This window comes from Parasteatoda tepidariorum, chromosome 1 (genome assembly GCF_982258835.1).
Source record: "Parasteatoda tepidariorum strain Cologne lab strain chromosome 1, Ptep-v5.0, whole genome shotgun sequence".
NCBI lineage: Eukaryota > Metazoa > Arthropoda > Arachnida > Araneae > Theridiidae > Parasteatoda > Parasteatoda tepidariorum.
The window spans coordinates 72,963,795-72,982,290 of NC_141755.1; the positions used below are offsets into that span (position 1 = coordinate 72,963,795).

The window sequence follows — 18,496 nt, forward strand, 5'->3', positions numbered from 1 at the left end:
ATTTGTTTTACCCAATTTATCACTCATTATACAATTAGTCGTTTTTTTCTCACTCTGTAATTAATTTATTGCATTCATGAACTTAAATAGATAATTTTCTCTTTCACTGATTTCACCATTTAACCCATACATAAAATAATAACTCCTATTGTCTTCCTCATTCATTAAATTAATCAATAATCTTACTCATTCAATACTTTAATCTTAATAATTCATTTTTTCATCAGTTTATTTTCTTCATTATCATTTAATGTAATTGTCTTGCTCCTTTTTATTTATTATTCCTTCGCTCATTTTTTTATTCCTTTAATTAATCAAAAATTAAATTTATCTCACCTTTATTCTAAAAATCAGTCTATAACTCAGTTAACTTACTCATTTATTCATACTTCATTAATTTAACGTTAAGTTTAAACACTTATTCATTTTTATTTCTTATCTTCTTCTTTTAATTTCGAGCCTACCAGACGTGATATAGTTTCTTTTTTTTTAAATTAAACAAAATCTTATGCTTACAAAATATCTCACGCTGAAATGCAGTAAATAGAAATTGTATCTTTGTATTATTTTTCACGTTACACTGTAAATTCCGGTACTCGAGGTGCTAGTAATTTTTACTGTAAAATACATTTTTATCGTAAAATTTTGCAGAACGAAAAGTTTGATGTACTGTATTTCTTTTATGTAATATTTACTGTAAAATCACTGAATCATGTTAATTGAATAAATATTACTATAAAAATTTTACGGATTCAGCACTCAAGGCGCCAGTATATATATATATATATATATATATATATATATATATATATATATATATATATATATATATATATATATATATATATATATATATATATATATAATTTTTTTTTTCGTGATTTGATCAGGAACTTTTTACAATTTAAGAGTTTTTTCGAAACTAGTTTTTAGATAAATCACAAAAAATTCATCAAGAATTGAATGTATAATAATTTAAATCAACTAGCAACAAACAATCATTTTAAATTTATATTGCTTTAGGGACTTTTTGTTTGTAGTAATGTACTGAAATTTTTTTTCCTTGCAGCACCATATGAGGAAGTTCCTGTCAATTTAAGCCATAGTGATAGAGGTAAGCTTTTTGCAATCATTTTCTTACATAAGTCAAAGGACAACAAAATAGCTAATAATTCAATCAAAATTGAAATAGGTTTTAAGCAAAATGGTTTATCAATTAGGAAAGGATCACTTCTTTATCATTTATTGGGTAACAAAACTAAAAAAGAGTTTTAAAATTTTTAATTAAAAATGATTAATGATGGTTTCAATTCATGTCCAAAATAATTTTACTTCTTTAAAAAATTAGAAATGAACTTGAATGAAAAAAAAAGTGCACAATGTTAAAAAGTGAAAAATCTCTTTATACTAAACAAGCACATACAATTATTTTCTCTCTATAGACAAATAATTGTACGTGCATGTTAGAGACAATTAGAGAGAAAGCTAATTTAATAGTAAACTAATTAAACTATTCACTTACGAAGATTTCAATATTTATCACGACGATGTGGTACTAGATACTTTAATGATGAATTTGCAATTAAATAGAGTGCAAATTGTAGTGATTATATAAGTAATTATTGGTAGGAAAAATAAATCCAATCTTTCTCTTCTAAAAGAGTTGAATTTAGTTCAATATGATTCCCGAAAACCAAAATTCTAATATTAAATATAAGAAAACTTTTCGTATGAACCGAGGATCCGAAAATTAAAATTATATAAAAATTATATTCGCTTAAAAAGTTCTAGAGACGTGGTGAAATATACAGGAAATAAAGTTAACATTAAGGAGTCCAAACTTTGGATCGTTCTCCTTACCAAACTATGGGGACCCTATTTCCCAGATTCCGGCTAACCCCTATACCTTATGGGTCAGAATTCTGAATTTTTGAATTCGCCTACTGTATACTATATTCTTAATGTCAGTTTTATGACAGATTAATTATGGGTACATCCATATCAGAACATTTATTCTATATCTGTATAGTTTAAGTTTTAAAAACAAATGTTTTTTTTTATTTCCAATGAGCTGCACAATCAGTCTTCCCGATGAGCAGATCTAGTGCGTTCTCCTAGGTGGTATCCACTCTTTCAGGACCACCACAATGGGTGAGATACCGATGGCCAAGTTAATTTTGACGTCTAGTTTCTGCCACACTAGATGGCAGCACCGAGACTCTATTTGGATGCTTAAGTGCTTAAAAACTAATGCAGTAGTAACAAATAATGTAAATTAAATGCAGTTAAAATAATAACTATTGTTTTTAATTTCCAGGCTGTTATTATATGAATAAGCTATATCCAAGTGGAGAAGAAATAATGACAAACGAGCCATGTCTGAATTGCACGTGCCTAGGAAATACGCTAATGTGCTATCTAAGGATATGCCCCTACGTCAAACCACTAGGAGAAGACTGTAGAATGGAGAGGCACGTAGGCGAATGTTGCCCACAATTTTGGTGCCCTGAAGGTAAGGTTAAAACTTGCTATGTACTCTGCTGTTATTACTTTGCTTTTATCACTAATATTACTTTGATATCACAACTGTTAGTACTTTTTTTGATTTGATATTACTACGGCTACTACTTTGTCATCACTGTTAACACTGTTTCATATTATTACTACTGGTCTCTTGTTGTTTTATTGAAACTAGCATTTTTTACTTTGATATTATATACCATTGAACGTAAGTTTGTTATAACTTTACAATACTGACACATAAATTTTAAAAAAATCCCATTATCCTATATCTTGAGCCAATTTGTATTAAAAACTCATTCCAAATCAATGCAAGATTTACAGTTTAAACGTTAATTTGTATTATTAACTCTCACAATCATTAAACTGTGAGACTAAATAACGTATGATTTGTATTTCCTCATACACGAAACAAAATAAAGCATACACGGTTAAAAAAATTAGCGTAAAAAGTACCGGCACTGAAAGTACCGTAAAATCCATACCATAACCATTTACCGGACATTTATATTGTAAAATGTTACGAAACAAAAAAGAAATCTGATGTACCATAGTTATTATACAGTAATATTTACTGTAAAATCCCTTGTTTGTTGCAATTAAATAAATATTACTGTAAAAATACGGTAATATTTACCGTAATTTTTACAGTAATATTGACTGTAATAAAACAGAATTGATGTAATTAAATAAATATCACTGTAAAAATTACGGTACAAAATTTGACGATAAAATGGATTTTACGGAGGCTGCACTCAGGTTGCCAGTACTTTTTACCGTAATTGGATCCTGAATTTTTTTTACAGTTTAGACTTTAAGACTGATTTACTCAAATTCACAAAAATGTCAGTTAATAACATCATCAACACAGTTTTGAAGCAGAACTGCTTTTCAATAACAATTTATATTCACTTTAGAGTTTGAGCTATTTTCTCGTTTTCGTAAACAGTAAAAAAATTCCATCAACACCGTTCACTTGCATAATTATATGAAAATATCGACAGCATTATTTCGAAGAAAAAGAAATCTCAGGGCTGTTATTTTTATATTCATCTCGAAAGGTAATTACATAGACATGCTGAATGCTTGCCGTGTCAGTTTGAATTCTGGGATTTAGTTGTATCTAAAGCCTGCCCCACCGAGGGAAGTAAGTGTGACTGATCACTTTGTTTATGCACAACAAACTGTAATTCAAGTGCACTAACTTCATATTTTTGGTTTATTCAAAAACAGATTATAGTTTCTCATTTCTGAGAATTCTCACTCAAATGTGCTCTTCTAAAACTAGTTTCTTTGATTGACAAGCAGTATTACCTATTTTAACTTTTTTTTTTAAAAAAAAGCTATTAAACAAAGCAAAAAATTAACAGTTGGCAATAGTTTCAGCACAACCTCGAGGCTAGGTAATTGCAATTGCTGTATACTCGGTTTTAGAAATAGTGGTACGTTTTCAATTTGCTGCAATCTTAATGAGGGACAGACGTACATCATATTACCTTACCAATTATTTCTTCTTTAACTTCGTAACGAAAAATTAGGAGTAATCTTGAACAAGGTAAAAGTTTTTGAAAAAGGTACACTTATATTTATTTCTAATTTTTCTCAAAACAAATAGCTTTTGAAAATATTAGGTCAGCAACTAAATTCCCGACTTTTTTTAAAAATTTTAACATTTTGCATGTCATTAAATGTTTTTCGCCTAATTTTTCAGATCATTTAAAAGTAGATGTCTTGTTTAACCGAAATCTATATTTTTGTTTGTTTGTTCGAGTTAATTTATGTTGTTTTTCAGAACATTGAAATGGAGTGTCTTGTTGTGAAACGGGACATTTTCGACACCTCCTTCTCTTTGCTCTAAAACAAAGTTCTATGGTCGCAAAAGCTGCTGGTGACATTTGTGTATATCCATTGTCGAAAGAACCTCTCGTAATTTCCATGCCAAGTTTAAAAATGGAAGTTTGACCTCAAAAGACGCATCTTATTTTGACTTTCAGCAGTAGCGCAACTGCCCCCCCCCCAGCTAGTTACACCACTGCTGAAAGCTAAAGCATGATGCAAAAAGAGACGTGCCCCGGGCGCAGCTGTAGTTGCGCGCCAAATTCAGGAAAAATGAATTCTAGAATAAAATATTTTTCTTCATATGAAACTTATGGGAAGGCAACTTATGATTTGTTTTTCAGATTTACTTAAAAATTGAAATGAATGGCTATTAATATTATACAATAGTTTGCTCTGCACGTAGGCTTTCTTTTTAAAAATTATTTTTGACAAATCGGGACATATTGAATAAAAAATAAAAATGCTTATCAATTAATCGATCAAAAACATCTGAGTGTAACAGAAACTACATTAATAACATACTCTTTTGATTTTTAAAAAGAAATTGAATTAAAATTTATGAATTTAACGCAAAAACTGAGGTTGCCCCAGGCGCTTTAAATCCTAGCTACGCCTCTAGCTTTCATTTGAGGTCGATGAAGAACGATTAAACCTACTTTTGCTCGAAATTCAAATGCAAATAGCACGAAAACTAGTGGAGAAAATTGAATGCTTTAAGCTTTAAAGTTCTTCTTTAATTGTCAACTCAATATTTAAATGATTCGATCTTCTTAGAATATTATATAACTTCCTTGTAACAATTCCTTTTTCTTTACAGTTTCTTCTCGAAATACAACGGAAAAACCAGACGAAGGCACTAAAGGTAAATAATATTTATTTCAATGAATACAATCACGTAACAAAAAATACTAACTTCTTACCAAGTCTGCTAACAATCTAGTTGTTTTTTTGACATTGGAACTGTGAGAAAAATAAAACACAGATCTGGAGATAGAAACTTGTAATATAAATACTCAGATTTAAATATATATTAAAGAGAAAAAAAACTCTCCGTTTTGACTACTAACCGACTGTTGGGGCATCAAGGTAAAAGTGTTTTGCATAATATTCCATTGTCGCGAACATTCTCGTCGAAGAATAATTGCTCTGAACACAACTTTCAAAACGGTATTTTACCTTCAACTGATAGAAAAAGAACGTTTTCAAAAAAACAACAAATGAGTGGATAGGAGCAGGTGATGATTTTTGTTTCGTTTAATATGCATGCAAAAAAAGAACGATTTATATGGTGTGTTTTGTGAAAATGGCAGATTCGAAATTATTTTTAACGGGCCGCATTATGCAATTTCCTTTCTTCTTCTTTTTCAAGAAAGAGAATATTTGCTTGTTTTTATGACTAGGAATTTTATGATTATTATTCAGAAATTGTAACACATTCAGTTATTTTTTTTCCCGCAATATGAAATGCATTGACTAAAAAACTAAAAATGCTTGCAAATGTTTCTTTTATTCCTCTTTTTTTTTTTAAAAAAAATCTCCTATTTGTTAACATAAATTCCTAAGAGATATAGCATTTAGAAACACTTTCCCTCTTTCTGTAGAACAATATGCTAAACGCAACATTTAATGTTATTATAATCAGCTAATTACTGTTGTTTAAGGCCTGCAAGGCCATTATCTACAAATTAAATATTTATTTTTCCAATGGCATATTAAATGTTATGTAATAAATTTACAAATAAAATAAATTTTTACTATTTACAAATAAATATATCTAAAATATAAGGGCAAATTAATCCGGTACCCCACTATAATAATGATACAACGATACAGATAATAGGAGACAATAATCTCTAATAGACTGCGATAGACTCTAATAGAATTCATTAAATTCTATTATATGATAAAGGTCTTTTTTACATGCATTAACTGTGCTTTCAAACTATTAATATGATTAAATGAAACTAAATCCGTCTAGAACATGCACTTTTATTGTTATAATTATAAAAGAACAGCACATTTTTTTTCTATTTAAATTTGGAAATAATTAGATAAAATGCGTATTTAACAAATAAAAATTTGCATATATTAAGCAGATTTTTTTTTAAATTGTACTTTTTTGGTACGCTTTGCCGGGCACGAGGGAAAAGTTGACAAAAAATATAGAACTTCGTCACCTTTTTTTTAATGTTTTTTTTATTTTATTTATTTTTTAAACAGATAAACATTAAATAAAATGAAAAAAATGAAAAAAAAAGTTAAGGAAAAAATTTATTAACCGAAAAGTAGCAAAAAGGATTTGCAAAAAAAAACAAGAAAAGAAAGGAGAGAAAAACTGTGATACATATCTTCAAATACATGTTTTGAAGAAAAGAAATAACTACAAAAAATTACTATTTTTTTCTACTTCATTTAATTTAAAGCAATATTTTTAATAAAAAAAATCTTTCTATGCCAATTACTATTCATCTCTGTACTGATCGTAATATGAACAATTTAAGCAGATGATAACGATTTTTGATGAATAATTTTCTACTTAAAAACAGAGACATAATTGAATAGCCATCGGAGGATGAAATCAAATACGTCAACATGTAAAATCATTGTTCTAAACGAGTTCGTCTCATGATGTTAACAAACTACAGTTATGTTCAAACTAAAATGATCAGCCAATTGTGTTCCCAAATGCTTCATGCTACTCTGAATTCATTTATCTTGTAATTCTTTATCGCTGATGATAATTTTCATGGTTGAAAAAAAATCATAGTTCTTTTTAAATGCTTTAAAATATTCACATTTATTTTAATGGAAAGGTTAATTACAAATAAAAGACAAATTTATAAGTAAATAGAGTGGTGTCAATCTATTTATTTATAGATAAATTATTAAGCACTAAAGAAATTGACAATTTAATATGTTTCTTTGTTTTTTTATCACTATTAACATATTATTTAGTATCTATGTTATCGGCAAAGTATGAAACGTCAGCATTCTATAAAATGCCTAGGCATTGTATATAATGCCGGATGTTTTCAGGTAAGGTATGAAATATGAGAAGTATTACATACTTTCCCTAGGTATTGTATATAATACCTAGTCATTCTGTAGAATGACAAATGCTATTTAGGCAAAGTATGGAGAAAACGTCCTGATGAGGTTATTATGTAAGTGATGTGCATCCCTCAAAAATAAAAATTTTATTCTGAAAAAATAATGAGAGTGCCATTAAAAAAATTTTATTCAAAATGCGTAAGGAAAAATGAAAGCTGTACAAAACATAATTTATGCCTTTCTTATTAAGGGAAACAAAATTTTCGTATAAAAAGCTCACATTTAAGTCACAATTATTTTCAGTTTAAAAACAAATATTGTACAAAATATCCATTTCATCATTTCATCACCATGGCCACAGAAGATTTTCTACTTTGCCGGTTTCTAATTTGGCATTCTATAGAATGCCTAGGAAATGTGTGAAGTATAAATCATTTCATACATTGCGGCTAGTTTTAGTGATTAAATACAATGCCTAGGCATTCTATAGAATGCCGGATTTCAAACTTTACCGGTAGCATATATATATATATATATATATATATATATATATATATATATATATATATATATATATATATATATATATATATATATATATATATATATATATATATATATATATATATATATATATATATATATAATCATAATTAAATTCCTCTAGGCATTCTCATAAGTGTTCTTTTTTTAAAGTATAATTCAATTCTAGCCAATATATTCTACAATCGTACATCAGAGATTATTTGCTGAAACGGCTAATCTAAAAATATATAATGTTAACAGTGCAAGTTTTGTGCAATGATTGCTCATGTCATTTGAAATAATTCCTTTTGTAGTTTTAAAAGTTTGAAGAATATTCCAAATTCTCGTTACAAACTATTCAAATTTGGGTACACGTTTTAACTCATTGTTGCGATAGTGCCAATATGAAGAAATCTGGATATTACAGAAAGCACATAATTAAATTTTAATTGATTATTTAAAAACACTATACAATCAATATAAAATCTTTTATTTACCCACAAAAAAAAGGATAAAAGTTTTCATTGAATTTCATATTTTTCACTAAAAAACTCTTTACTGAAAGAACAATCACAGAAACAAGCCAAGAGAATTATTTTTTAGACCTGCTTAAATCAGAAAAAAAACAAGATCTTATAAGAGAATGTCTCAAAGCATATTGTTTGTGCTATTTTTGCTTTAAAAAGAGTGCTTAATTTCTAACTACACCCATTTTTTAGAAAAAAAGGAGTTTATTGTATGAATGAATACGAAGTGAACTATTTATAAAAAAAATTTGATTTTCAACTTTTAAATAACATTGAATGCAATATACAGCAATTATCTGTTATTTCACCAATTTTAATAGGGATATAATGTCTAACACAGGATGGTTATTTTTATAGGTTGTTTCTTAGAAGGTAAATACTATGACGAAGGTGCACGTATACCTATGAATCCAGCAAATCCATGTGAAGTGTGCTATTGTATAAGGAATACATCTGTGTGTACCATGCAACAGTGTGAACTTCAAGTGGAAGGTTGCTTTCCGGAGTACAAGTTCGGCAGCTGTTGTCCATCTAGATATAACTGCAGTAAGTTTTCCACTAACTTGTTTAAACTAACTAAACTCAGTGGCGCGCAAGGCCTACTGAGCCCATCTCAGTTTTCTTAACCTTGGGGTGCAGGAGCAGATGTTCTGGTTGGGTGGTCAACCAGACGCGGAACCCCCAGTGTTTAATCACCAAGCATGCTTGGTACTCATATTATCGACCCTCTGAGTGGATGAAAGACTGAGTCAACCTTTGCCCGGTCCGAGATCGAACCCAGAACCCGTGACACGAGAGCATGGCACTAATTTTTCTATTCTATGTTATTGGCAGTATCAATTAAGTATTTCCGAAGTAGTGTAATAACATTTTTCAGCTACTGATGCTAATTAGTTGCTATTGTGTAACTCGCTCTAACGGCAGTAAGAATTTTATTACTTTGCTTCTTCATTTAATTCGGGAATCAATTAAGTACTTTAGCAGTTAAACGATAGTAATTTTTCTCATTCACGAATGCTAATTAGTTGCTGCTGTGTATCTCTGTCTAACTGCTGTAAGATATCTACACTCTATAACAAAAAAAATCGACGCACCAAGAAGCAATCATCCGATTGCTTTGAACTTTCGTATACATGAATGTTTTGAACAGATCAGGCTGGAATGATGCCGACTGGGGACGTATAGTCTTTAGCGACGACTCCCGCTTCCAACTGTGTCCTGACGATCATTGAAGACGTGTTTGGAGACGCACAGGGCAGAGGGGGGATCCTGCCTTCACTATTGCACGCCACACCGGCCCTCAACAAGGCATTATGGTCTGGGGTCCCATTTCCGTTGACAGCCGGATCCCTTTGGTCGTCATTAGAGGTACACTTACTGCACAGCGGTACGTCGACGACATCCTAAGACCTGTTTTGCTACCGTTCCTTTTGCAGCGCCCTGGGTAGGTTTTTCAGCAAGACAATGCCAGACCACATGAGGCACGTGTTGCTATGAACTGTCTGCAAGCTTGTAAAACTCTTTCTTGGCCTGCCAGATCACCAGATGTCTCTCCCATCAAGCATGTCTGGGATATGATGGGAAGGCGATTGCATCTGGCACGGAATGTTGATGACCTCGTTGAACAATTGGATCAAATTTGTCAGGACATACCGCAAGATACCATCCGGGAGCTTTATCGGTCTATGTCACGCCGTGTGGCAGCGTGTATCCAGGCTAGAGGCGGGTCAACACCTTTTTGAACTTGTTGCTGTAACTCAGCAATAAATTATTCAATCATTCTGAAATTTTAATCATTTACTATTCTGTACATTGTCTTCCTATCCACCAATTTTCGTTTCAATCGGACAACTCCTTCTTGGTGCGTCGATTTTTTTGTTATAGAGTGTATTACCTAGCCTGTTCACATGACTGAATGCTACTGCAATCACTCAAGTGCTTCAGTAGTAATATAACATTTTTTTCCCAATTACGAATGCTTATAGTAGTAACTGTCAATCTCTATGTAAATCTGTAAAATTTCTACTACTTTGTCAGTTTACTTGACTGGATGCTAATTGTATTAATCAGAATAATAATGCGAGTTTGATTTTCAAATGTTACGATAAGTAATAAAACTTAATAACCTTCTATTCCCACGATATAACTGCCAGGAATTGTTTGATTTACTCTATTATTCGGTTGAATAAACAGTACCAGCAGGAATTAAACATTGATATGAGCTCAAGTTAACAGTGCACGGAGAAAAAAAGTCTGGTAAAATTACCATACTTCATAGTAATGACATTTCTGGTTAAAATAACAGCAACATAATTCTGATTAATAAGACCAATACATGCGGTATTTAAACCATTTATTAGGTAATTTTTCCGTTTAAATGGTAACTGTATACCGGAAATTCTCTTTTACAAAATTATAGTCCATGTTACCCCACATTTAGTTAAAAATACAAATATGAAAAATAAATTTAACCGAATAAATGGTGTTTATACCATGTTCAAGGTATCAAGATAAAACTATCAAATTTTACCACATTTGCAAAATTTAATCACATATTTTAAAACCACATTTTATTGTTATTTTTACCTAAATTATAACCAAAGCCCTTCAGTAAGAAGTGCAGAGAATTTTGGCATTTCCGTAAAGTCAGGAAAACGGTAAATTAACTATATTCTGATAGTTTAAACCACACTTTTTTCACAGTGTGTAATAGAATACAAATGCAAATTGGCTCGTCCGTGTATAATTGCAGCAATATTTTTTTATAACTGTTTCTTTTCTCTTTGGCTGAATGCTGCCAGTGTTAATATTCTTTTTATGCAACGTTTTTCAAAGTAATCTGAGACAAGAGAAAAATTTGGTAGCTGTCAACCGCTCTTTGCAGACAAACTTCTAAAATTGCTCCTTTTATCTAAAATTGCCTGTGTTCAGGGTACATTTCCCTATTAAAAAAGTTAATTTATTTTAAATTCCATTTTACTCAGGAACTTCATAAAAAAATCATTCTCTAATAATTGTGATTGCTTAGCAAATTCGCCAGTAAGTGTAAACACCGTCCATCAAATTCAAACCGTTTTTTTTTTTTTAAAAAAATGAATAAAATGAGCAGGTTTGAGCTAGATGCACTAACGTGTGACTTCCTACTAAAAAAAACTTTGACAACACTTTTATCGGTTTCTCTCTCAAATAAAGTTGTTAAACGAACCAGCAGCTTTAGAAATACAAAACCAGATTCTTGTCAAATCTTTCTTCTTTACGCACCACCATTAAGAAAAGGAAGAAAAAAATCCTATTTGAAGTACATTTCTTTTTTTTTCTTTTTTTTTTAAATTGGCGTCTTTTATCAGAGTTAAAAAGAAATCGAATAGAAAAATATTTCTCGAACATTAAACATCATTATAAAGCAGGCGCCCAACTCATCCATAACATCTTTAAGCGGGGTTGAAGAGACGCCGCACACTTTCTCTGGCTGTTACGTCCCTCTGACCTTCCTTCCAGAACGGGACAAGAAGCCGTCCCGCTGGAACAAGACAAGAATCACAGTAATCATTTATCCATTTCACAAATCGCCTTCAGTCACTTTTGGATCAGTGATATGGACTTCCGCAATTCGAATCTATCATATCGGCTGTTAGAGAACTGTTATGAAAATACTTGGTGCCAAATAAGTAGTCAGTCATTTCAAAATGGAATGTTTGGCAAGGGTGTGGGAAAAAGGAACATCAGTTTCGCAGATATAAATAAAAGTATATTGGGTAACGGTTTTCCCAGAGCAATTCATTAAGGGTTCAAACCATTTATCTTGCGCGCGTGTGTGGCAGACGTGTTATTAAAGCACTTCTGAATCTATGAACATTTCGGCTTCCATTTCTAATCACTCTCTTTGTAAGAAACTGAAAGATTGACCGCATAGTAAAGATTAATTGAATTCTCAATTTTGTATACAAAATGTGAAGCTTTGTCATTTTTCTTAAAGAACTTTTTTTTCTTATTCTGTTGTTACAGTTTTTAAAGTCTTTTTCTTTTCTTTTGCAATGTACGTTTAGAAATTGATTTGGATTATTACTTCCTGTTTTAGAAAATAATTAACTTCGCTAAGCAATAAATTAAGCTTTCTAACATTTATGTCAAAAATGTGTCCGCTAACATGTAATTAAAACACTTCAATGTTGCTTAAATAGTGTTCCATAATTAATTACTGTCTTTTGCAGAAAAAGGAAATATTAATCTCATTATTATTCTAGAAGAAAAAGAAAAGATTAATCGAACTTTTTAATCTTTGTACACTCTACACCATTTTAAAAAGAAGCAGTTTACATTCTTAAGATTGAAAAAAAGTCTCGCAGCTATAGAAAACGTTTAGTTATACAGTACAAGGATATTTTATAGGCCTTTCGAAACATTTTCAAAGCTTAAATCGAAGAAGCTTTTAAAAGAATGATATAGACATCTAGAGGTCAGTTCACGCAGTCACATTAATTGTTATATGCCTATTTATTTTTGCTTGCTTATTCATTTTTTAAAATGGTACTTTACGGATAGCTTAATGACAGTTTTACTCATGCGGATTTTTTTTAATTATTTGACCAGTAAAGATTAAATTTTTAAGATCAAAACTTTTTAACTTTAAGCGTACTGACAATTAATATTTTTAACTTGAGAGGTTATTTATCTCAATATAACCTAAAAACATAATGATATAACACAATTTTCCATTATTGTCATTTTTTTATTGGCTAGAAAATCACACGATAGGATCTAGTTTTAGCATTGTCATCAGCATAAAATTCATCAAGATTTTGTTTTCCTATAAAATATTTTTTTATCCCTAATTTAAAGATATATTTACTTGTATTATCAATTTCTCTTATACTACTCTGATGTTATTACGTTCTTGATTTTTTCTCTAAATTATGAGTTTAGAACTAAAAGAGTTGTTTCTTTATTAAAACATAATTCTATGACATTATCCTATTACAGTGTATTTCGAGATGAACTTATTTAAACTTATTAACAACTTTACAATTAATATTTTTTGGTGCAAATCATGTTAACACTCTGTTATAAATCACAGTTCAAGAGATTCGTTAAATGATTAAGAACTTGCGAACACCTTTATGCACTATGTGATGCATGCACAAATTGTATATAATGTATCAACCTGTTTGGTGAGCGAAAATATTAAATGACGGTCGAGAATTTGATGTAACAATATACCTTTGATTCTAATTGTCATTTTTTAAAAAAAATGATATCTAATCAAAAATAAATATTCATGTTCACTAATAGATCTTAATAGCATCATTAAGGAAATGTTTGGACATGAAAAGTGGTAGCACAAGCTTATGCAAACAAACTCTATATGAGATAAAGTGACTAATTAAAGTATAGGAGGATAAATTAAATACTTTTTACTTTCGCGTAGAAAAAAAAACTGTTTCATGCTAAGCAACAACAATTATTGTGAAACGATAGCAAAGAAGGAGCTTAGCCCTCCAGATAAAAACTCATTGAAAATATTTAAGGACCCTAAGGTTTAGTGAGTTTTCCTCATTTATATAGCAACGGTGAAGAATGTGACAAAATTTCCCCGAATTGCAAAATTTCCTCTTAACACGGCAGAATATTCTCTTTGTTTGATGGCTGCCTGTAATTAAGAAACTGTAACGAAAAAATTCCTTTGAATTTTGAAAAAATTGCAATGTGTTGATCGTTTAGTTAAAAGGGTCTTGACACTACCACTCGCGGTTATAGGCCTGACATACCATGAATCTGACCACCACAGTTAACTACATTGCAAAAAATTCCAGGTCAAATTACGGTAAAAAGTACCAGCACCCTGCTTGAAAATTAATTTTACCATAAAATGTTATACAGTATATTAAACAGTAATAATTATTTAACTACAGCGATTTTGAAATAAATATTACTTAAAAAATTACGGTTTATCAGATTATTTGTAAAATTTTAATATAAAAATGGATTTTTAAGTTCAAAATTTACGTTACTGTTTTAGATTTTTAAATTTACAAAATAAATAAATATTAAAAAATTATTATATGAAAAAACACGATTACTGATTTTCATAATGAAATTGAACGCTTTAACTTTAGTAATGGTGGGAAAAAAAATTCTGAAAACTTACATTAAAGCGTGTACTCGTGCTATTGGGGTTTTGTTAAAATGAATGAAATGCTCAATAAATTTTTGAAGATTTTTAACCAACAACTTAAAAAAACATCAGTGCTATAAGTGTTTAAATTAATAGAGTTTGAAACCATCTAACGATTCGTAAATTTTTGATTTAATCATTTTATAACTATGAGAGAATGAAACTATTTATGAAGCCCTCCAGCTAAAAGGGTTGAAGAACTCTAATCTAAAATCTACAAGAAATCTGAATTGTTCAATCATCAATTATAATTATTAAATAAGAAAACTTAACTACCGCATTAAGATTAATTGAATTCTTCACTGTATAAACGTTTTCTAAGATCGATAATTAATAGTTGCCAAATTTTCTGCCTAAGGCAAAAGATATATATATTTTTTTGGTTAATGTATATATTAATGTAAGGTTTAATATTTGTCTTTTAGTAAAATAAATATGATTTTAAAAGCTTTTGAATATATAAAGAAATTAAATATATATAAATCAAGATTTCATAGCTATTCAGTAATCATTTTTCTTATTTAATAACCGGCGTTGAACAGCCGACTACCAATGTTCAACTCCGTACGTTTGCAATTTTCATACCCAACACAAACAAGGTAACTTCTGGATCAAGCATTGAGACAAACTAGCCTTCATGGAAGACTTTTTGATGGAGCTAACTCGCATTAGCGTTATACGGAGAGGAAAACTGCAAAAACCTTCCTTGGTTAGCCCGAGGTTCCTTGGTTGAAATATAAGAAGAAAAAAAGAATAAATCTGTTTTTTTTTTCTACCATGGACCTGATTCATTATAACTGATCTTGGAAGAAAAGACAGCAATTTAAAAAACTATTACTTCAAGGACTTTTAAAGGCGGTGTCCTCAACAATAAGAACAATGTCCCCAAATCCCATTAATGATCATATTCTCAACGGCGCAAAGTGTTGAACTGAGTAAAACATCAATATTTTGAAACTTACTCAATGCTTTTCACCCTTGATTATATATAAAAAAAATAAACATAAGAAATAGGGTATAGATTTTACAATCACTTGATCGTTTTATCATATGACAGACCCCTATCGTCTTTGAGTTCCAATATTCCACGCTTCTCAATTATCTTATGTAATATTTCCATTATCAGTTATTTTTTTTATAATTTTCATGAAAAATTCATTTTAGAAAAACAACTCTGGAAAAAAAAGTCCTCGGCAAACCTTAATTGGGTACTTACAACTCGAGAAGAAGTAAAATGATCATGCCTAACTATAGGATTTAAATCAGATTTAATTGGATACCTGTAAGCTACATTACGCGTATGCGTAAACCGATCAGGTTCAAACCTGATCGATTTTTTAATCGACAACTACCTACGATGACGTCACTTGCCTATGATGACGTCACTAGCAGGTATCCAATTGAAAATCTATCAAACCATTTGTGATCATTTCCTGCAGTCTCCCACGTAAAAGCTAATCATGGGACTGAATTATTTCATCTTTAATCTCTTCTTTACTAATATATCGTATTTTTCTTTGCAGCTGAAGAAGCGGCTACTACAGTTCCCCCTGGAATAATGGAACCCCATGAGTATGAGGGTGAGTTAAATTTATTTTGATATTCTGGTTTTTCAGTATTCATCGTTAAAAATTTTATATTAAATTCCAAAGAGGTTCTTGATGTTTTTTCTATGTCAATTACTAAATTAATATTTCATTGACCTTCTCAAATGAAATGTAAGATCTTTCTGTTTAATTTCTCTTTGTTATGCACTTTATTTGATAAGGGCTCAATCTTTTTAAAACTTATCCATTTTGCGCAAAGTTTTAAAATTTTTTAAAAAATTAAAATATGTTCTTTAATGTTACCCTTAATTTTAGTAAGATTAATTCTTGTAAAGCTTCTGTTATCACTTAAAAATAAATTTTTCACGAAACAGAAATAAAAAATATAATTTTAATAATGAATAAATAAATAAAAACAGAAAAATATGAAATTTTAACTTTCTACTAAACCTGTTACGGGTTCAGGTCAATTAACTCATACTTTAAAACTACCGTACTACTCTAAAGTTTTATAGTACGATCTCCAAAAGTATAAATACTGCTTAAAATTAACAAACTCTCACTCAAATGAGCACACTCTAAGTTGCTTAAGGAGACATTCTTTTGAGAGAAGTCCGTTGTTTGTCGCCAATCTGGTATTAACAAGGATAATTATCTCCTCAATAGATACCCAAAGGAGAGATAATTTCACAAAATTTACCTTTGAGCAGTAGATTAGTTGACAAAATTACCTCTTAACTACCCTGACATATTTTTGATTATAATGAAAATGAATTTCTGAAGGTATTTGAGAAGTTTCGTATATTTTTAATATTACGAGCATTTCTGTGGAATCTAAAATTAGTTTTAAATATACTTTCCAGTTTGTATCAATTAAACAAAATTCTTAAAAAAATTGAATTTCCTATTAGGCTGTTTATCTAATGGAGTTATGTACAAAGATGGTGAAATAGTTCCATCCGACGACAACTGCCATACGTGTTATTGCATGAAACATGAAGTGGTATGTGCCAATCAGAAATGTATGGCTCCTGCAGATGACTGCACGCCTTTAGAAATTGAGCCAGGGCAGTGCTGTCCAGAGAAATACGATTGTCGTAAGTAAACATTATTTTTTCTCAAATTATAATCAAAACATACTGGAGTCGTAACAATTTTCCATAATTAATGAATCGTGATGGCTGATGGGATAAAGAGTTTGCCTTCCAATGAGTTGAACCGGGTTCGAATCCCAGCGATGTCTGGTGGATACGAATTCCGCATCCTGCTTGCACCGATCACTACTAACGTAAAATATCCTCAGTGGTAGACAGATCACGGGTAAGAGTCCCTTTGCCGTCATGCAAACTGTAGGAGGTTCTAGTGGTCTTTCTCTTCATGTACTGCAAATGCTGGTTAGTTCCATCAAAAAGTCCTCCACGAAGGCAAATTTCTTCCAATACACGATCCATGAATTTTCTTGTCTTCTGGATTGGGTTCAAAATTACAAGGCTACGGAGTTAAACATTAGTAGTGGTAAATCCAAAAAATTGGGTCGGTTGTTCAATGACTTTTATAAAAACATACTTTTATTCTACTTTAATTGTATTCTAATTATTTTACTTTTTCACTGTCTTTTATTTTATTTTATTTTATCCGTCGTTGAACAGCCGACCCGATTTTGGGTTTACGACTACTAATGTTCAATTCCGTACCCTTGTAGTTTTGAACCAATCCAGTAGACAAGGAAACTCCTGGATCAGTACCCCCAGAGGTATTGATTTGTTATGGGAACATGGAGGACTTTGCGACTCGACAGATTTACCGTGCATCAATCACCATTAACTACACAGGGAGTGCTCGGCAGGAGGGAATCAAACCCACGAACTCTTGGGCAAGAGCCCAGTGCCCTACCAACCAGGCTATCCCGGCCTTTCACTATCTTTTAGTAACTTTCGAGCTATATTTCGATTAGTAACGTTCTGTGCATTTGGATTTGATTGTATTTTGTTGTGCTCGTGTTAACTCTTTTTGCTTTATTTTGCTCTTGAGAATCAAAGCTTCGGTTGGGCCTACATAGTTATAATACGCAACGAGCAGCTCGAAATAATGACGATTCCACTAAGCGATAACTCCGTTAAGATTTCAGAAGGTATTCGATAGGCCACTCCTTCGCAAAAGTAATGAGTAATTCTGTTGATACATCAAATATATTAATTAACCATTAGGGTTTCAAGTAACACTGCTACTTTTTGTCTAAAAAAATGATCGTTTTCTGGAATGTTAGAATGCCTTCTTAAATGTAACAGCAGGTGTATCACAAGCAGTATATTACA

At 30.7% G+C, this 18,496-nt stretch overlaps 1 protein-coding gene across 2 annotated transcripts in view; it reads left to right on the forward strand.

The window, feature by feature from the left end:
* tnc (tenectin) overlaps positions 1 to 18,496 on the forward strand; it is a 118,206-nt gene that overhangs the window by 68,055 nt on the left and 31,655 nt on the right. For both annotated transcript variants that reach the window (XM_087166577.1, XM_087166574.1), the window contains exons 3-8: positions 1,070 to 1,114; positions 2,318 to 2,512; positions 5,177 to 5,221; positions 8,820 to 9,008; positions 16,158 to 16,214; positions 17,093 to 17,278. In XM_087166577.1, the coding sequence (XP_087022703.1) occupies positions 1,070 to 1,114; positions 2,318 to 2,512; positions 5,177 to 5,221; positions 8,820 to 9,008; positions 16,158 to 16,214; positions 17,093 to 17,278 (717 nt within the window). The remainder of the gene's footprint in view (positions 1 to 1,069; positions 1,115 to 2,317; positions 2,513 to 5,176; positions 5,222 to 8,819; positions 9,009 to 16,157; positions 16,215 to 17,092; positions 17,279 to 18,496) is intronic.